This window comes from Pseudoliparis swirei, chromosome 9 (assembly GCF_029220125.1).
Source record: "Pseudoliparis swirei isolate HS2019 ecotype Mariana Trench chromosome 9, NWPU_hadal_v1, whole genome shotgun sequence".
NCBI classification, from domain to species: domain Eukaryota; kingdom Metazoa; phylum Chordata; class Actinopteri; order Perciformes; family Liparidae; genus Pseudoliparis; species Pseudoliparis swirei.
In genome coordinates, this window is record NC_079396.1 from 6,093,047 (window position 1) to 6,114,525 (window position 21,479).

At 42.4% G+C, this 21,479-nt stretch overlaps 1 protein-coding gene across 2 annotated transcripts in view; it reads right to left on the reverse strand.

Annotated features, from left to right (window-relative positions):
* plxna1a (plexin A1a) overlaps nucleotides 1-21,479 on the reverse strand; it is a 257,240-nt gene that overhangs the window by 18,381 nt on the left and 217,380 nt on the right. Inside the window, exons 20-25 of one of the 2 annotated variants that reach the window (XM_056423991.1) lie at nucleotides 19,444-19,678; nucleotides 13,628-13,770; nucleotides 8,715-8,812; nucleotides 8,163-8,321; nucleotides 3,430-3,496; nucleotides 197-343 (exon numbers count right to left, since the gene is read on the reverse strand). In XM_056423991.1, the coding sequence (XP_056279966.1) occupies nucleotides 197-343; nucleotides 3,430-3,496; nucleotides 8,163-8,321; nucleotides 8,715-8,812; nucleotides 13,628-13,770; nucleotides 19,444-19,678 (849 nt within the window). Of the gene's footprint in view, nucleotides 1-196; nucleotides 344-3,429; nucleotides 3,497-8,162; nucleotides 8,322-8,714; nucleotides 8,813-13,621; nucleotides 13,771-19,443; nucleotides 19,679-21,479 lie in introns of both variants that reach the window. The other variant, XM_056423990.1, reaches the window with a different exon arrangement.

Genomic DNA, 21,479 nt, shown 5'->3' on the forward strand with positions numbered 1-21,479 from the left:
GCCCGGTGTTTACGCTGGAAGGAAGCCTTTCCCCCCCTTCAGCATCAGACCAACTAAGCCAGCGGTGGCCGCCGCATTGCAGCCGCTGATTCGTTTGCGGGTTGCTTTAAGAGAATCTGTCATCGTCAAACTTTGCAACTCCCGCCAAGTGATTTCAGACGGAAAAGTCTGGAGACACACAGAAGGTCCAACTGACCAGGGTTTTGTAGTCTAGCTGTTGCCGGATGAGCTTGTCCTCGCTGAGGGAGTAGCGGGCTTCTCCCGTGATGGCGTCTATGGGCCCCTTCTCCATCTGCTGCTTGATGGCACAGTAGAGCATGAACAGAGGCTCCCCGGCACATTCCTGGTGAGAGAGCAGACAGACAGAGATGTCAGAGTTGCCGGCACAGTCTGACAAAAAGAGGAGTTTACTTTGAGTTGACTTCTTTTCTTTCTTATGGCCCCAAGGAAGGAAAAGAGGTCCAGAAATTTCAAGTCAAAAAACAAAAGAATCAAAACATTTTTACTGCAGAGCATATTTTCACATACAAGGAATTTATCAATGCGGGCCTGGGGAGGGGAGGCAATTTTGTGCTGTTATTTCCCATTTTCTGTCCCAGCCCATGAATCATCGCACATACCCCTGTTGGACTATTGATCGAAGAAGAAAAAAAGCTTGCGAGCGCGCATTAGTCCAACAATGCCTTTCTGCTCTTTCTTTTTTAATTGAGTCAAAGTCATTTGAAACGTACCGTTTAAACTACCATGACATCATCCTCCTCCACTTAATTAGCAGGAAACTGTTTCACTGTCGTCAGGTTATCATGTTGTGAAGCGGCCGCACAAGCAAATCAGAACTCGCTCTTGATATTATCGGACGTTAGAAGACTTATACGTCAGGATTCAGCCAATCAGGATTAAGAGTGGTATTGAGTTTGGACATATTTGAATACATACAGCCAAAAGGGCATTTCTCACAGAGATGAAGTTTTCATGGTCAGTATCGGGAGAATCTAAACCAAGAGGCCTCTCTCTCCGTCTCACAGCAGCGCCACGTAAACCCCTCTCGGTTCTCTCCCCTCGTCTCCGTCTCGGCGCTCATTCGACCCGGCACAGATGTTATAAATATGTTTCCCCGCTCAGAGACACTTGCCAATCATTAGTGTCGGTAGTCATCACTTGGGCCCAAGGAAAACACTGCCGACTGAAGTAGCGGCAATTCAGAGAGGAGAGAGAGGACATATCGCATACTCATCCTGACGAGAGCTTAATGATCGACCGTGCAGGGCTCAGGGAGATACTTCAGTCTGTGTGTGTGTGTGAATGTGTGTGTGTGTGTGTGTCGGAGATGCATGAGGTCCAGAGGAGAACAGGGGAAGGTACTAATTCATCCGTCTCACCTTCAAGCACACTCTACATATCGCTTTTTCTTTCACACACAGACACACAATCCCCCTCCGCCCCCCCCCCCCCTCTCACTGTAATACACCAATGCTCGTCGCATTACTGCCATTTCATCTTCCTTCCCCATTTTTCTTGAGTTTCCATCTTTTACCTCTTTTACATTCGCTAACGATATTGATCTGATGTCGTAATACCAGATGGTTGTTGCTGTTAGCATGTTTCAAACACATTTACCTAGTTTTGTGTGCCTGTGTTGATTGTTTGTTTATCTCTAGCTTGATGACAAATCTATGTGAAATAAAATCAGTATCAGTCTTTATTCATCACAATCTCTGTCATCTGACTGCTGTAATAGGGGTTAACATTTTTAATGACCCTAACCAAAACCAAATGTTTAAATAAAGCAGAACAGAAGAAACCTGGAGAATCAAGGACCATGACCCTCTTTTTCATCTTTTTTTAACACCTTAAATCCCCTTAAATGGTTGAAATGAAACTCAGACTTTCAACTTTGGATTCTCAGTCTCTAGAATTCAAAATAAATGCCATTATAACTCACGACTATTTGTCTTTTTGCTTCCATCCATCCACTCTGTTTGTCTCCCCCTCCTCCCCCTCACAATGAGCAGCACTGAGCAACAACATGTCCGACTACTTACAAACCAATGTTCCCAATGTGCTGGACATGCTGACAAAAAACAACATCTAATGAAGAAAAAAAGAAAGAAAAGTTGATGCCACGATTGCATATTTTTAAAATGTATTTCTATTTTGTACCGCACATTTGTATCTTTTGTTCCTTATTCAGTTTATCCCACATCCTTCTCTCTCTCTCTCCTTTTTCCCACCTCATCCTTTCTTCTACCTCACCTTTTCCTGCCTCTTCTCCCCTTCCTCGGCTGCTCTTAATTTTCATGCCCTCCTCAAATCTTCATATCTCTCCCCATCACCTCTGACCCCCCCACCCCCCTCCACCCCTCTTGTCTTCCCCATCCCACCGCCCATCGAGAAGCTCGTTAGCATCTGGGCCAATTAGGTGGGCAGCTGCTAACGAGACAGCGCGAGCATACATCACGGCTGCTTTGCTTTTCGCCTTCCGTGCTCGTCTTCGAAAAAATGTGCCTTTCGCGGCTTCGTTAAGGCCCCCTAATTGCACGCTGACATTTACACTTCGGGGACATCATGCCGTCTCTTGCTGTTCTGAAGGAGGATTGGGCTCAGATTCCTGCATCGGTAACAATCAATCGGAAATCTGCACGGGGAGATTGTGTATTAATTATTTCCTCATTCAAGAGATGTGAGACGTGGAAGATGTAGTACATGCCTGCACTACAACCGTGCTATGTACACAACACAAACTCATACTGCGATTGGGATTATACTGGCCTATAATGACAACTTCACAATGTGTGAGAGAAAGAGAGAGAGAGAGAAAGTAAGAGAGAGAGAAAGACAGAGGGAGAGAGAGCGAGGGAGACAGAGAGAGAGAACAAGAGAGAGAGAAAGAAGACCAGCTCTCCCTTCAGGCAGGCTCCGTAAAAGCAAGAGAGAGAGGAAGAGGGCAAGGAGGGAGAGGAGCGGGGTCATGGTGAGGCACATGACCTTAGGGCAGCAGAGAGGAGACCGACGGCGGAAACCACGCAGATGAAAGAGAGATCAGAGGGAAAAGAACGACACAGAGATCAGCGAGGTGGGACGGGTCGGCTACAAGAGTGAAACTAGGAGAGCGGAGAAGATCCGTGGACTCAAAAATAGAAGAAGAAAAATAACATTAAAACAGCAGAAGAAGAGCTACTGTGGGGCTTTGATGAGCTAATGTTTGTGTACTGCACGGGTAGAGGAAGAATATTTAAACGGCTGTGGAAGGAAAAAAAAACTTTTAATAACCGCAACAAGGAGAAAGAATACGGTTTTAATAAAACCCTCAAGACACAGGCGGTATGAATACGATGTGAATCCACTTAAGATGATGAGTATTCATCCGCGTTTGCAAAGAAAGAGATGTAACAAGGACGTTGTTGGATCATGCCTTGTTGTTGGGCTTACCTTGAGGAACTTATACAGCAGGAACGTAAACCAGTTGGTCAGCATCTTCTCAGCGACAGACTCCGTTCTGACACACAAGAGCAGAAAGACGACAATGAGAGGAGAACGCTGGAAACGCATCGCAGAGCGACAGGGTTATGAAAACACGCACGCATCGAGGCCACGAGGGAGCTTCTGCCGAGTTGAGAAGCAGTTGATGGTTTCCAGAAGAATGTCTCTGAAAGTGGGCAATGTGTAAGATCCAGCAAACAATACACTATATTACTGCTACAACTTTAGATTTTGCCCAATAATCAAACAAACTGATTTTTTTGGGCCTTCAGATTTATCCTCCCCAACTCCGGATTGGATTTATTATTCATAATTAATTTGACATTGGAAAATTAATATGGATTTTCTGTGCACGTTAGATGTGCTAACATTATTCATTGTTGTTCACACAGTGCTTATTATAAACTGAGGAAACAACTGTAACTTAAAGAGTTACAAAATAAGAAAATTTTGCCAAAATAAAAAAAATACATGTTTTTCCCACATTACCTGTCGTGCCATTAATCAACCAAGAATCTTTTGGTGTGAGTAGCCTGGTTTTCGAGATTGGCCCCAAAAGATATAACGGTGCTAGATGGAATTGGGCTTGTGGTGCTCAGGGTGTCAAAGTTTTTTTTTTAAACTCTCCCCCAGGTGAACAGTCAGCTTTGTCAGCTGTCAAATTGAGCAACTTTAAAGGACCCATCGTATGCCCATTTTTCCACAAGTTGATATGGTTCCTTGGGGTCTTAATGAAATGTTTGTAACATATTTTGGTCAAAATACCACAAGAATCATTTCAAACAGCACCCTTTTTACCCTGTCAAAAACACCTCCCCACAGATTTACCTGTTTTGAGTGCCTGTCTATATTTAATCTGTCTATATTTAATATTTTTATATTTTATTTAATTTGACACTGCAGTCATTAGTATTGTATTGTGTATGCATATACAGGACTGTCTCAGAAAATTAGAATATTGTGATGAAGTTCTTTATTTTCTGTAATGCAATTAAAAAAACAAAAATGTCATGCATTCTGGATTCATTACAAATCAACTGAAATATTGCAAGCCTTTTATTCTTTTAATATTGCTGATTATGGCTTACAGCTTAAGAAAACTCTAAAATCCTATCTCATAAAATTTTAATATTTCCTCAGACCAAGTAAAAAAAAAGATTTATAACAGCTGAGTGTTTGTCAAGGCTCAGGAAACCCTTGCAGGTGTTTCGAGTTAATTAGACAATTCAAGTGATTTGTTTAATACACTACTAGTATACTTTTTCATGATATTCTAATATTTAGAGATAGGATATTTGAGTTTTCTTAAGCTGTAAGCCATAATCAGCAATAAATCAGAATAAAAGGCTTGCAATATTTCAGTTGATTTGTAATGAATCCAGAATGCATGACATTTTGTTTTTTAAATTGCATTACAGAAAATAAAGAACTTCATCACAATATTCTAATTTTCTGAGACAGTCCTGTATGTTGTATATATATATACATATATATTTTATTTTATATTTTACTTTGTATACTTTGCACAGTCATTGTATGATATTTGTTTGTGTGTGTGTATATATATATATTAGTGCTGTGAAAAATAACGCGTTAACGCATTATGATTAAATTCCAGGATTAATTAGTTAATTTTTTTAAACGCATTTAACGCATGCGCAGAATGAGCTTCCAATCCATCTGTTGTTGGTCGTCTCTAACCAGCAGCATGTCATTTTGTCTCGACGTGTGGGGTTAACACGACTCCGATCTTCGTCTCGCGCGCCGCAGAGCTCCGATGCCGGCGTGTGCGCGCACATCGGGACGGAAAAAAGTCACTTGCCCCCCCCCCCGTCAACAACTCTTCTCGGCTTGCGCGCGCATCGCTCAGCCGCGATGCGCGCACACTGGTAAGCAAGTTCTGTGCACCCCTGTGTATAATAAATAATAATAATAAATATACACTTTTATTAATCCCCAAGGGGAAATTAGTTCTCTGCATCCTTAGTTATTAAGGAGCAGTGGGCTGCGGTGAAGCGCCCGGGAAGCAACTGGGGGTTCAGTGCCTTGCTCAAGGACACTTCAACTTGCAGCTAATGGGGAGAGCGGGGATCGAACCCACGACCTTGCGGTTGAAGGACGGCCCTCTTACCCCACTGAGCTAAATGTATATATCAGTCTTTTGTCATAAATCTTTATGTTCTCACAAAAATATACCGAGAATATCGGTAATATGTGATTAATCATGATTAATCCACAGAAACCTGTGATTAACCTGATTAAAAATGTTAATCGTTTCACAGCCCTAATATATATATACATATATGTTTCATTTTATATACATATATATACTTCATTTTGTATTTTAACTTCTATATCTTTCATCCCTGTTTTTTATATTTTATATTTTATTCTCGTGTGTTTAGTTTATTGGTGCTGCTACTGTGACGACAAATTTCCCCTTGGGGATTAATAAAGTATATATCTATCTATCTATCTATCTATCTGCCTGTTCCTTTAAATGCTAATGAGCCAGCTCCCCCCTCCCCCTCTCCCCTCCTCCACGAGATGCGCTCGCCTAGCTGCTGCCTGCCCAGCTAGCCATTACCTTTGTAGAAATATGGCTACTGCAGATGAAGATAGCGTCGTGCAACCATATTGTTTTGAACCAGAGTCAGACCCTGAACAAGAAGAGGCGCCCGAACAAGTTCGAGAAGTTAGGGCTCAATAGGACGTTTCTGAATGTCACTTCTACATTTACTTTTGTTTGTACATTGGCTAAGGTCTCACAGTCTTGTTAGCGGTTTTGAGAGCATAGTGGTGCTAGAGATTCGAGTATGTGAATAGTTTGTGCATGTATGAGTATGTAGCAAATACAGTGTGTTTATGTAAGTTACTGTTTGTGAAAGTGTTTGTATAAATGCAAGTAACGGGAATTCCATAAAGATATAAATGCTACATGAGTAAAGTTCCATCTGTAAACTAAAGTGTTATCTGACAACAGTAAGTGACCAAGCAGGGGCGGGGGTAACGTTTTTACCTCCATTAATTCGCGTTTAAACCTTGTTTACTTATTAAATCATTGTATTTGATGACTTATGACTTATTTGATGACTCATGTCTGTAATATGAACACAACTTTCAAATAAACTACCTGCAAAGTTGTGGTGGGGGGCGGTCCAAGGCCATGGAGCCAGACTCCCTACATGGGCGTGCTTCAAAATCTACGTAGACGTTGGTAGTGATCCCTTTGGACGCACTCAAGCATATCGTTTCTGACAGAGGAACCACAACAAGCCGCGTGAGTTGTTTTTTTCCAGCATTTTTGTGTTGGGAGTAGGGATGGGTATCGTTTGGGTTTTTTCCGATACCGGTGTTAAACCGGTACTTTTAAAACGATACCGGTGCCTAAACGGTGCCTGAACCGATACTTTTTTTTTAAACGCACAATGAGGACATTAAAAACCTCTTCGGCCATATTCCCTGTAGAAGCCGTTATCATGGAGCACTGACACACAACGGATATCAGACTGTTAACATACACAATATATGTTCTCCATTATATGCTATGTGTGTGTGTGTATATATATATATATTGTCATGTGCAGCCCTTATAGGGTTAATCCTGTCACTGTTTTGATGGGCAAAGAGAACAACCAATCAGAGGTACTGAAGATGACACGTGACAAATAAAGTTTTGCTTCTGACAGCGAGAGTTACACTGAAACAAAGTGACGCCCCATGGTCTTTATTCCTCCGTCATTATATTCCCGGTAACACCGGGTATACAGCCGGGACCGCTGTACATTAACACATCTGATGACAGACTGTCACGCTCGTAGCTCATAGCTAGCGCTAGCTACGAGCTAGCTTAAACATGGTTATAATGGATAATTTATTATTTCTTGGGCTACTTTTATGAATGCAAGACTTGCAGTCAACGTTACGGTACTAATCTGAGTTAAGGCTGCTCGTCATCATCGGTCTCCACGTGTTCAGGGGACCGGTGACGGTCTCCCCGTCGCGCCCAGCCTGACGCTGGTGTGCTCGACACCGGTTCACGCAGACCAACACGGCGCGTGCCTCCGCTGTCAAAGTTAAATATGAGAGGCTCGTAACCTGCTGACAGGGCGGAGTCACCAGAGAAGTTCACAACAATAGTTTTTTTCAATTTCAATCTGCTCAGAAGCAGAAGCACCGAAATGTGCGTTGCGTTTCGGTCCGGGTAATACCGGTTGTATTGGAACCGGTACCACATTGGCACCGGTTTCCGGTACCCAATCCTAGTTGGGAGACATGCCAGATACCCAAATTAACGTATAGAAGCACTAAAAAAGTGGAATTTTCATAATATGTCCCCTTTAACACTTTGATTAAAGACTTATTTAAGAAGCATGCGTGTTTTTCTTCAAACCACGAGGCAGAAGGATCTAAGAGCAAGAAAAATAGTTTTCACCCTCAAACGATGCATGCTGGGAAGTGTTCCTTTATGCCGACCCTCTTTCCTTAGAAACTTAATTTGATGAGTTTGGTGAACCAGAACCCGTTTCAAGTCAAAAGATCTCAAGATAGACCAACTAACGTTCATGAGTTCAACAATGAATGAATTATGTATTTATATTAAGTTTGAGTTGACACTAAATCCCTGCATGGTGTTTCACAGCGTCGTCTGTATTTGTCCCACGTCTCCCCATCGCCCTCACCTCCTGAGCAGCAGCTTGGGATGGTTTTTGCTCTCCAGGTTCCTGTCTATCAGGTCGGACAGCAGCTGCTTCAGGACTCCGGTGGCGTACTCCATCTCCCCCTGCAGGGCTGTCATGATGAGAGATGCCACATTGCCTCGGTCTCGCATGGAAAAAGACCTGCAAATAGACAGAAACGCCAGAAGTTGTTCAATAAAGATCTGAAGCTGGGCCTTAAACAACATGCCTAGCATTAAAGCAGTTTGTTTAATTATTAGTGTATGTTTAATCTTATCCAAAAGGTGTGTAGCTCTGTTTTGCCCAAGACCATTTGGTGAAGTGCTTCAGGCTAATTTTAGATGCAAAAATGTTTTTACTCTGTTTATGGATTTTTCTTCCCTGTCCTAATAAAAGGGAAAGGGCAGCCTTTCATGTTGAATCAGTCAGATTTAACCGGTGATGAATTACAGTTTTTGTATGGAATCAATTAATCAGACATGTGTTTTCTCACTAAAAACAAACAATGAAGCCTGTATGTGAACAATAAATGAAGACATGAAGAAAGGCAGACACCTCTGAGCCTCCAGGGTTCGTATGAACGTCAACAGGAAGTGCTTCTTCGTCAGCAGCTGGCCAAACAGCGTCAGAGCCTTCTCAACGTTCGCCTGGACCTGAAGAAAGACACAGAGACGGACAGTTGCATCACCGGCGAAGGGCAGCGGAGAGCTTTAGTTCTGCTCTAAATTAATGAGCATGTTTTCTTTGTATTGTGGGGGGTGGGGCACCTTCATCTGCTGGAGGACAACACATTGACCGTGTTTTAGTACCTCACACAACCCCACTTCAAATAAGAAGAACTATATGCAAAACTTGCCTGGATTGTTCTCCTTCAACCTTTAACCCATCGCAAAGACTTTCCATTATAATGAAGCTGCAGGTACATAGTATTTTTTTAGATTAATACTCTATTAATCTGCCAAATTGCTTTGTTTTGTCTGTCAAAATAAGTTTAACAATTCCAACATTCGCATGGCGACGTCTTTGACTTAATCGTTTTGTATGTACAACAGTCCAAAAGCTGCAGATCATGGTCCGGAGGTGAAATACTAGATATTAAAAACATATGCTTAAGCTACAATATGATGCACTGTCCACTACATTTGTTGATGGTATTCAACCCTGTGATTTTGACAATTAAAATCGTGTTTCAGTCCGAACGGTCACACACGTCGGTGAGGAACTGGTGTGTGCACAATCGATTGCGATGAATAGCATGCAGGATATAAAAGCTCACATGAAACTAGGATTCACTCTGAGGGGAGAGAGACTCTGAACACATGTTGTTGTTTTGCCACCGTGTAATGGGCTGAGATTGGCTTGTAAACAGCACGGTAAGACCGATTGGCTCCTTTCTCTCTCCTGCCGCACTGCTGTGTGCCGCGTTACGAGTGTTTCCGCACTTGTGTTGATTTTTTCAGGCATTTGAAATAAATGTCTTCTCGACATCGAGGGTCAGAGGTTAGGGGGGGGGGGGGGGGAATCGAAGCATCCTCCAGTGGAATGCCTAGTTATTTGTCATTGGACGCTGATACAAGAATGTGTGCATGTCCTGTATTGATCGCACAGGTCTTAAAGAAAGTTCCGTCATTTCCTGTCGCAATCGCCATTTTACTGAGTCGGTTATATAACTTGAAAGCCGTCAAACTGAATCTTTTAATCGCGCTTCTGACTGGCCCGGACCAGCCCGGCATGAGAGAAATTCCTATGTCAAATGGAGGAGCGAGGAAGAGATGGAAGGGTGCATGGCAGGATTGTGTGTGTATGTGTGTGTGTGTGGTGTGTGTGTGTGTGTGTCATGCTTGGTGACAGAGGTGCACCCTGCTTGTTCCACTGGCTGGCACCTGTCACTTCTCATCAGCAACACACTAAACCCCCTGAAGACCCCTCTCTGTCACTCAGTCCTCCTCACCGCTCTGATTCTTCCCCACGCGCTCGCCGTCGACTGTTTTGCATCATTGGCCTTCCTCCCATATTAATTTTTCCTGCTCTGTGTCTCTCTAACACACACATCATTTCTATCTCTCTCTCGCTTTCTATCTATTGTCATCCTTTCATATCGCTGCAACATCGATACTTCTTCCTCCGATGCACCATAATAAAGTGCCTGTGACTCTCTTTAAAGTGCTAAATGAGATTCTTGGGCCTCCAGGGTGGAAAGGGACTGTGATGTGTGTGTGTGTGTGTGTGTGTTTGAAAAGAGATCGTGGAAGCAAGAAAGGAGAAAGAGAGACGGATGGCGATGCATGTATGTACTGCACAGAATTTAAAAGATAGCTATCTGCACGTCGGTGTATACATGTACTGCGTGTGGTGTGTTTGTGTGTGTGTGTGTGTGTGTGTGAGAGAGCATCACTGGTGAGTAGTGTGGCTGTCTATCTTAGGGAAGAGAGCAGTCACACAGAGCAATAAAGCTCGGAGTGTTAGTTTACACAGGCCATTGGATTACACCGGCAACCCCTGGGGGAAATACAGAAGGAAATGGAAGGAAGTCTAGACATAACTATAAAACAGGTAAGATCCCTCTACCTCTCTGCCTGCCTGACACTTTAAATTAAAGGTGGACTGTATTTGTATCAGGGGACGTCATACGCTGACTGTCATATTTCTAGTGTGTATTTTGATGTGAGCCCCCCCTGGAGAAACGTAGATATTTTAGGACCTCAAAGGCAGATAAAACCTGCTGTGCATATTCATGCGAGACACGAAGCTTGACTTGCTTTCACAAAGTGAGGGAAAACTTGAGCTGATTCTATGTGGGGCAAAGACGTACAACTTTATATAATAGCAGTTTGGGGTCATCCTGGAATCGGAGTTTTGCCAACTAAAGTAACAAACGTCACCGGCGGGAGCTTCTTTTTTTGGCATAAGCTAATTAACGTTCTATCCTTCCCAGCTGGAAGGAAACTTCTGGCTGATGTCTGGTTCATGTGCTCTCTGCTGGCTGGTATCTGTACAAGCCCAAAGCTAGTTTTATTTATTGAAAAGGAACCGTACTCTCAACACACACTCTCCAAAGTTTTTTGGGGCATTGTACATTTCCTGCAAACCACTGGAAACTTTGAGCTGAAGCTTCTGAATCAAAATCACGTTTTTTAAGAATATGTTTCAAATCACCATAACCTAACGTGTCTCATGGTTAACGTTTAGGTTCGGGCAAAATAACTACTTGGTTAGGGTCAGAAAACAAGATCATGGTTTGAGTTCAAATAAAAGCGAAATAAAGTAGCTTAACGACATAAACACTAACTAAATAATCACCTTTCTTAGGTATCGTTGTGCAACAGCGTTCAATGTTTACTGTTGGTATCATGTGGGACACGAACAACGGCCTACAGGGTGAAGGTTCTGAGTTTGTTTGATTCATTCCACCATTATTTCTTCTTCAATGTTTGCTAACATCGGTTGGTGTACTGCTGCGAGTCATTTCGTATTATGGGCTCCATCTTCTTTTTATGTTTGTTGTAGAGGTGTTTTTTCACTGTGTGTGTGGGTCCACTGTACATGACGATTTAGCTTAAAGCTAACTCTAATTAACAATGGCTCAATACTGCCGATGCGTCGTGATCTGGAGTTTTTGTGTCTTGTTTCTTCTCTTATTTTGAAGTCCTTGTCTATCGTGACCTCTGTTTCCCTGCACTTCCTGTCCCTGTGATTGTCTGCCTTGTCCCTGATTGTTTCCTCCTGTGTGATTGCTAGCCCCGCCCTCATTGTGTCCACCTGTGTCCTGTTCCTCTGTGTTCAATCACCTGCACCTTCCCTATGTAATTAAACCCTGTTTGTCTCATTCCCCAATCTTGGTTCGTACTGTTTGGTTCGTTTTCATCATATTCGGAAAAACAAGCATCAGAAAAAGAAGATGTAAAAAGTAGGATACACCTGCGTCACACAATTAAACTACATTTCATATTGTATGCTGCTTATTATCCATTTTTTATGTTGTATATGTTGTTTGGGAAAGTTTTTTAGGTGAAGTGTTTCTGGTGTCTTGCACAAAAAAATGTCAATACAAAACTTAATTAAATGTTGAGCTTTTTGTTCTTTATAACTTTATGAATGTTGAAAGCTGAAACCTAAATTAGATTTTAAAAGATTTTGATTTTGAGTAAGCAGATGTAAATCTGCAAATGTGGTCAAACAAAACAATAGAGAGGATTACTTCCTAAATTCTTAATTTTTACCTACTCTGTCAGTTGTTTTATCTATATCAGCCATAGGTGTTTAGTCTCTGCTGGAAGCCTCCATGGGCTACTTTCTGTATCAAACAATGATTCGACTGTATTTAAGTAAACACTACTGTTTTCTTGACCCAAAAATAAAATAGGATGATTTATAATGAATCAAAAGAAGAAGACGTGGCAGCTATGAGATGGCTCAAAGGGCTTTTACTTCTCTTCTTCTTATTCTTTGTCTAGAAATATATAAATACACTTTCTGGGTTAGAGAGATTAAATGAAGCTGTAAAAGGTCAAACAAATTATTCCTTGACTCCAAAAAGTCAGCTCTCCAATCAAAGTCAATGGAGCAGCACCAGATTCTACATCTTAATGATACTGCTGATTGCAAACTTGGCTCTCTGGTTTCCAGCTTTGGAGGGGAGTAGTTTATGTTGACACACTATTAATTGTACTTCCCTTGGTCTCAGCCGTAGAATGTCCTTATAAATCGTGTGCACTCTCTCCATTGGGCTGTGCTGGCAAGGTGGTTGCATGTACTGGTTTAATTAATAACTTAACAGTGATGTATAATGCAAGGAAGAATCCTGGTAACCCTGAATCTCATTTCTCCCTCTGCTCTAATAAACGTTCCCTTCATATTTTGCTTTGTTTTTTGCTCTGCACTCTACTCTTCCCCCCCCCCCCCCCCTCTATCTTCTTGAACTTCTTTACATAACATTTGATTTCAGTCAATGTCAAGCATTCCTCACTTTAAAACTTCCCTCCCCTACATCTAGAGAATATGGTGAGCGTCTGTCCCCGGAGATCAAGCTAATGACGATGAGACTTCTGTGAAGCCATTTGCATTCACTGAGGCAAGCTGAATACGTCGTCACAAAATTTAGGTGAATTCCTAAACATGCAGCGCAAGTGAACTGTTCAACTGTAATAACGAATTAAGTTGTAATTTTCTGCTAATTTGAAACTAAACAAATGGTTGTGGTTATATAAGTTTCTAATTTCTTTCTACCCCATTGAGCATTAAAAGATTGAATGATTGTGTGCACGGATGCATGAACTGGAGAAGGGAGGAGATCAATATGAAGTGATGAAAGTTGGGGTTTTAGCACCTGCAAGAACTTCAATCTACTTGTTCTACCTCTGATGTTAATTAATTAGTGCAAAGGCTTGGTTGTTGGTTTGACTGGAACTGACCAATTAAGGAGAGTTTGTTTCAGTTTCAAACTCGGTTGGTGGTGTACTGACCCGTACCTCCATCTCCTTTAGCACAGGGTGGTCCTCAATGCCCGGGAACAGGACCCTCATTGCGTACGTCCGATAGTCCAGGAAGGGAATCCCAGCTCCGTCCAGCTCCTGGGTCAGCTCGTGGATGTCTGTCTGAAGCTCGGCAAACGCTGTTTGGTAAAACAATAGACAAGTAGAGAAGGTGACAGGATGAGGGATGGTGAACACGTACGGTTTTGTACGAACAAACAGTGAACATCATAGGCTATAAATGGCAAAAATCCATTGGTATTGCCTTGTGGTTTTAAGCATGTGAGAATGAATCTATTCCATAATGTTATTGTTGTGGTTTGTTTTTGACCACACGGTCCAATAAACCAATCGTGTCTAGTTCTAAAAAGCGGACACACCTTTGAAAATTGAACTCATGCTGTTACCCGATAGGAAGTGATCTTGCATTGGGCGGACATTTAACCCTGTAAGACCCCTCGTTGTAATATTACAACGTCACTTTTATCTCTCTAAAAAACACATTTGCAAAAACGTTTTTTGGGGAAAGACCATATTTACATAGTCAATGGGTCCTATTGTCTTGCCTTGCAATGCCATTGGATTGTAAATGTGTATATACTGTAGGTGTGGCCATAAGGCGATGAACTCACTCTACCTGCAAACTTTCCCGGAAGCACATCTCCTTGTTTCATTCAACTGGTTATATCAACATTGAAGTAAGTAAATTCCATGAAATATTTTTTTTGGTGATTGTTAGAATATGTAGTTCATGTAAATACTAAGTTATTGTGGAATTAATGCATCACATTAGATTTTCAGCTTGTTATGTCATTGTTGTAATTTTACAACGTTGGGTGAAAATGGTAGCTAAAATAGCAGGTGCACCTTGCACCCTACATGGAGACATTCCACTTCTCGGATGTTCAGATACAGGATAAATATAATGTATTTGATGATTCACACTTTACAAAAGGGTTATTTGTTATAATTTTAAGTTTAGACCATATTTGAATAATTCTAAATGGGTTAGGGTAACCCAAACCCTATGTTATTTCTATGTTCGCAGTGAGATATAGTCAACTGTTTTTTTAAATCTGGACTTTGTTGGTTTGCCCAAATATCTCCTTAATATTTCAAGCCAGATAATGTGTAGAATGCTTTGGAGGATGGTTGTTCAGGGACAAGTGTAAATGTTTTGGAATGTGGGAGTTGCATGTATTTTGCATTGGTCAGGGAGAGGTGTAAATGTTCTGGAATGTGGGGGTTGCATTTATAATGCAATTCAATTCAATTCAGTTTATTTGTATAGCCCAATTTCACAAATTACAAATTTGTCTCGGAGTGCTTTACAATCTGTACACATAGACATCCCTGCCCCAAAACCTCACATCGGACCAGGAAAAACTCCCAAATAACCCTTCAGGGGGAAATGCATTGTTCAGGGAGAGGTGTAAATGTTCTGGAATGTGGGGGTTGCATTTATAATGCTTTGTTCAGGGAGAGGTGTAAATGTTCTGGAATATGGTGGTTGCATTTATAATGCATGGTTCAGGGAGAGGTGTAAATGTTCTGGAATATGGGGATGTAAGAGTTCTGGGGGGGTTGTATTTTCCTTGTGTAAATGTAAGTCGAGAGCACATTAGGCTAGCCAGACAGTATTGTGTGCCATCAGTGGAGTGTATTGCCTGAATAGGATTAATTTGCATTGGAATTAGTTATACTTGAACATTCTCTAACTATTGTTTCCATTTCAGAATGCCACCAGCAAGGAGAGCAAATGCTGAAATTCTGCTACCAACTAGGCCCAACGTTGCAATATTACAACGTTTCCCTAAAAACTTACAAAAACATTTTTTTTAAATTAATCCTTCATTATCTGCATCAGAAGACTCTTACAACATCATCTGACTTAAAAAAAAAAGATTTAGATATTATTTCTATGCTTGGGTCTTACAGGGTTAAGGGAACAGCGTGCTGGAGAAAGCTAACGTAGCTTATTGCTGCGCCATCTAGTTTTATTTAACTTTCCTGTGCCAGAGTATAAACTGCTCCAGCTAGGAGTCGGCGGTAACATACGTCAATTGCACAAACAATGTTGGCTTATTGTCGTGTTAGTAACTGAGCTTATGCACTCGCTAAGTGCCAGTTAGCTAGTTCAGAGAGCTGAACCTCGCTATATGCCATCCTGAGAACAACATGCCGGCACAGAACAGAGACATGAGGAAGACGCTTGCATGGAGAGCTAATTGTGTCTCTCACTTGGGAGCAGTCCAGCTTGCTAGCGTGTTGGCCGTTAGCATGTCAGCTACAGGACTTCAGCAACTTTCCCCTCAAGTGGGGTCGTTCAATAAGTCCTTACACGCCCACATTTGGAATGATTAGTTCCCTCAGCACTGCATGATACTCCCTGTGACATACAGAGCACTGCCTTGCCAGAAATTACTTTGTTTATTGAATTACAAAGAGCCACGTTCTACCAGCTTGATGCGTAACATTGGAATCTCATTTTCATTATTTCATGAAAAGCAGAGATTGGAGGAAAATTTAGCAATCACAAGATGCTCAGCTCTGATGAGCCAAGAAGCCCACAAAGGCAACAAATAACAACCTAAATGCAGACGGGAAGAAATAAAGCAAGAGGGATAAGTAAGTAAAGTAAATATAATTTTCTTTTAAGATTATGAATTCATTGTTATATGTAGGCTAACGTAAAAAGCGGTGGTGTAATTCCTCTTCAATTTCCTCTCTCACAAATAATTCTTTAGAATAACACTTAATAACTGGATGAAAATAAGTAGTTAACTGAATTTGTTTTCTTGGTGTCTGAGCCTCGACAAATTCAATCTCTGCTTGTCAGAAGAAGAAAAAAAGAAGACCCAAATTTAATGCAATAAAAAAGGGAAAGCTAGCTTTGGGGGTGAAAGAGAGAGAGAGAGAGCGAAAACAAAGTTCCTGGAAAGGAAAGTCAATTAATTGCATGAGTGGATAATTATTAAGAGAGCGACGGATGAGTTTTCATGTATAATTTCTCCCAGCTGTTATTGGACTGTTTGGTCCACCAGAGAGATGGAGATAAAAGGAGAAGAAAAAAAATTAGGAGGGGGCGGGGGGAGAGAGGGGATGGGAGAAGAAAGAAAGAAAGATTAGGAAGTAACAAAGTGATGGTGGTAGGGGAAAGGAAATGCAGAGGACGTAAGTGATTAGGACAAAAAGACCGAAGAAAGAAAGATCAGCGTGTAAAGGTAAGACCTGGAGATAAGTGTGTGTGTGTGTGTGGGGGGGGGGGGGGGGGGGGCAGAGAGAGAGAAGAAACAGAATAGGAGATAAAGGCGCCCCATTCCTTTCACTTCATCAGCATCAAAATCCCTTCTCTATCATTAATCAGTCCCTCATTTATAGCAAGCCTGTGACTTTCACTGAACGGGGTTTTCACTGTGGCCGTAAGCAGTTTGAAGTTTCCTCAAGAATTTTTTGAGTGAGCTGCAAAACATGACTGCAAATCCTGCAAACACATTTCTAATAAACAAGACTTGCCGGTTACAGAAATAAATCAATCGAAAGTTTGCACACAAAGTTAGCTCCTGTGCCGTAGCAGTAAAATCACAGTATCACATGGAGAGGAGGTTCCTGTTACCTCTTACAACTACAACTAAGAATGTGACTGTTATTTATTCTCTAACGTTTTACATTGTCTCTCTTCAAGTCAAGACTTCCGCCACTATTAGCTATAGACGCCAATCACAACCGAACAAACTTAAACAGTAGGAATATACTGTGCCATTGACATTAGCCCAGGTTTTTGTTGGTCAATGGCACAATCCCCTATTGCTGCCGCAAGATGTTGATTAGATAACAATGTGCCTGACCAACCACACACACACACGGCCAGTCTTCAGTTGTCAATTCTGATGTGAAACTAATCCTCCGTGACTGCTAATATGCTAGTTTGGATCATTGTGTATAATGCGACTGAACCAAATGTCCCTCGTCTCTCCGCCCCCAGGACCCTCACACACACGCACACACACACGCACACACACACCCACACACACGCCCTCACACAAGGCGGACCGCCCACTTCATCTGTTCCTCCGCCCACACACACTGTCTCGTCTCTATAGGCCAGCTGGGAGTACAGCAGGCGGGGCGGGGTGGGAACACGGCCATGCTTCATTTCCTGGAGAACGGAGCGCTTTTATTCGACTCTTGATCACGTCTGGAGCCTCGTTGGGGAAAGAACAGGGGTATTTAGGTGTGTTCCTTCTTGAAAAGCGCAAACGTTGAAAAGGACGCAAGGTAAAAAACACTTTTTTTTCTCCTTCTCTTTTCTTTAATTCAACAACTGTTGCAGCTCCTCTGCGGCTGACGCCTCCGGCTCTGTGCCATGGCGGTGGTGTGACCCTATTATAACCTTGCACCATGGCAGTGTGTGCCTGTGTCATTAGATATCGAGTGCAAACACCTGGGCTGTCCTGACATCAGTCATCGACACTCAGCTGCTGAAACGTTGACCTCATCAGCTCCCTGTCAGCCCGGTCTGTCTATTACCCGTGTTTCTCTCTTCTACCTCTGGCTCATTATACCTTTAATGTCTCTGCTAACAATCAGGTCGTTACTTTGACCTCACATCAACTTTCCTCCCCCCCCTCCTCCTCCTCACCGCCCTCACCCCATCTCCTCCGAGCCAACGCTGAGCTCTTCTGCTGCCGCGGTGAGTTTTCACTCGGCGGGACACTGTTTTCCGTCAACATTTCAACAGTAAACGGGGGGAACATCCACTTCCACACACTTAAAAAAAGAAATCTATGAAAAGTTCATTTATGATGTTTTAAGTGCTTCATAATTTAATTTGTTTTCCCCTTTAATGTGTCACCCATCTGGGGCCGTGTCTATATGATGGCATAATAAAGCCAGAGGTAAAAATTAAAATAAGGGACATTATGGAGCCGGTGAAGGGGGCTAAATATACTGTATATATTCCTGATTACTCTCCCTTATCTGCCTGTTCTGACCCTGTCTGTTTTTGACTTTGGATTTATGAGTAAAAGAAACCGCAACACAACCTTTAGGATTTCAGAAAACCCATTGGCAAAACTAAACAGGTCTAACGTGTAGATAAAGTCAATGCAAACTGATGTCAGCATTATGTTCACGAAAAGAATACTTAAAGAACATGATTGAAGTTGACTATATGTAACTTACTATCTTACAGGACCTTCTTCACTCTCCGCCTTCGCCGGCCAAAATTTGGCTACCATTTTGCACTATTTTGGTGTTTTATCTCCACTTAATGACTTTATAACCTCAGATAACATTCAAGCCTTTTTTTTTTTGTCAACGTGTGAGACTTTTTTTTTCATAAATCTAACATATACACAGATAATATTAACACTTTTCTTATCGTTATTTTATAAAAAAAAGATAAACATTTGAATTAATGACCGCCTCCCCCGGCTCTGTGATCATACGATGGTTCTAACACACCGTTACATGTGTCAGAGATGCTCGGGGTAGAAACATCTCACTGAATATACATCATTTGCCTCCAGTCTGTATATTTCCGTGATGAAGGCAATATAACTGTAACAGTGTGATTTGAGATCAGCTTGGTATTTTTTGTAAATAAAACACTTTTGTACTTGCCATGACAAAGTGATGCATCTGCCTCAGTAAACATAGCCTTTCTCAACTATCTCTCTTTCGCTCTCCCCGTGTTGTCTTTGGCTTTAACGTTCGGTCGTGTCTTTAGAAATGTCCTGTAAAATGTTTCAGCTGGCTCATTCATACCATACAACATTTCGTCTTAGAAGTCCATACACGCTGTTTCCTACCTTCTTTACACTCCAGGGCCACTCTGGACTCCAGGTTGTCCATCTGGAGCTGTAGACGTTTCAGAGTGCGGTCAGCGTCCCTCGACTTCCTCTTGTAGGCGATCAGCACGGCGATGATGACCAACAGAAGCAAGCCGCCACCCCCGCCGATGCCGATAATGGCAGGAAGCGTCAGCAGGCTGTCCGAGTAGATGTGAAGAGTCCCGGGGGAGTACTCGAACCCGCCAGCACGAATCTGGAAACACACAACTGGTTTTCAGTGATCAAGAAAAGAGAAAAGAAACACACTTTGTTACTCCACTTTAATCTGAAACCCCAAAACCCACCGACGGGTTTGAAAATCACATATTCATTTTAAAAATTGGATCGCCAAAGAGAGGCTTAAAATGTCCTGGAAAACACTTTATTCTACATGTCTCTCAGCATGTATTTGTGCACTCTTCAGTGCAACTGGGAAGCCATGATTTAATTGCCTGAGATCAACAAATTGCTTCTTATTCACATCCCCCTGACTAGATTCTCCTCTGCTAGTCTGAGGAGTTGCACGCCTCTCAGGCAGCGGCCACTTCTCCAGCAACAGGTGGTTTGAGAACGGATGAGGGGGGTCGGCCGAGATGTTGAACCGATTTCTACCCCAGGCATCATTACACTTTCTTCCGGTCGGTACCGACCGGCTTTACGCCGCGGAGGCTCGCCTCGCCTGCTGTGAACGTTTGCTTCCAGGAAAGGCTGCTTCACACAGTTTTGGCAGTGGAGGACCCCACAAGTTCACTTGCCCGGTCCTTTGGAGCGACTCAGCTCCGCTCCTTCTGCATTCTCCGTGGATAAATATTTGGGGTTTTCAGACAATTTTGCCGCTAATGACCTCGTTTGTCAGTGTCAACTTTTAACAAACTGATTTAGGTCAGAGAAGCGAACGCCGGCCAAGGTTAAAGCTGTGCAAGTGGAGGTGGACACAGACAAAGTATGCACACAACACGCGGCCGACAACCAGAACACGCACACACTCATATACACACACACATGCATACATACATACAGCGTACACGTACTCACACACAACTATAAGTAATCAAACAAAGTAATCAACGGCATTTAAATCTCTCCCCAAGGAGTCCTGGTAATTATGGGTAGTCAAACACATGTAATGTGGTTTTTTTTCTTTTTTCCCCCTGACTAACTACATTTACATAAGAGCTTTGCGTCGCAAAGAGAGATAGAGAGAGATAGAGATAGAGATAGAGAGAGAGAGAGAGAGAACAAGAATCACAACGCTGGAATCCATCAAATCAAGCGATCCACCAGGGGGGTTGATAACCGATTAAAATGAGGTGTGATTATGAACTTTGAAGCTCTTCTAAGTGCACTTGCACGTTAACACTATCAAAGTCTGATTTAAAGAAATAAAATAGAGAAGCGGTGGCATCAATATCAACGTAGGCGGCGCCGACAAATTTAATCAGCAGCAGTAGAGACGCTCAGATTGGCTTGTATTGGATTAAGCAGCCAATTAGCTGCATGGACTCGATCAGGGTTAAACAGAATTTACCTCTGGGCAAAACGTAAGCCGAGAGGTTAGAGTTGGGGTTAGGTAGGCCGTATAGCAACTATCTGGAGACATGACCGAAGTCTGCGCAAGCAGATGGAGCTCCGTGTAGCTACAATGTAGATAATTCAAGTTATATTGGTATCTCTGTATAGCGTATATAACATTTGGCCCTTTCTTAAAGCGGCTCCGATCCTTTCCGAGTCGCTCGTAGGGAGGGAGCCTCTCTCTAGCTCCCCATCGGCTCAACTTCTAGCCTTCGAGCGTCTTTCGGCTCATTAAATGGGGAATTAAGCAGCTAAAGAGCCGGAGATTTCCCTCAGGAGACGCTAAGAACAGGTTGACGGGTTTAAGATTCATCCGGGTCTGTTTGTTGTTCATCCTCAATGTGCAATTAGTGGTTGGTACAGGCGCGCTCTTGTTTTGACAGAAGGGAGAAACCTTTACTTTGTATATCAGTGTTGACGGAAATGATTCCCCCAGATTGTGC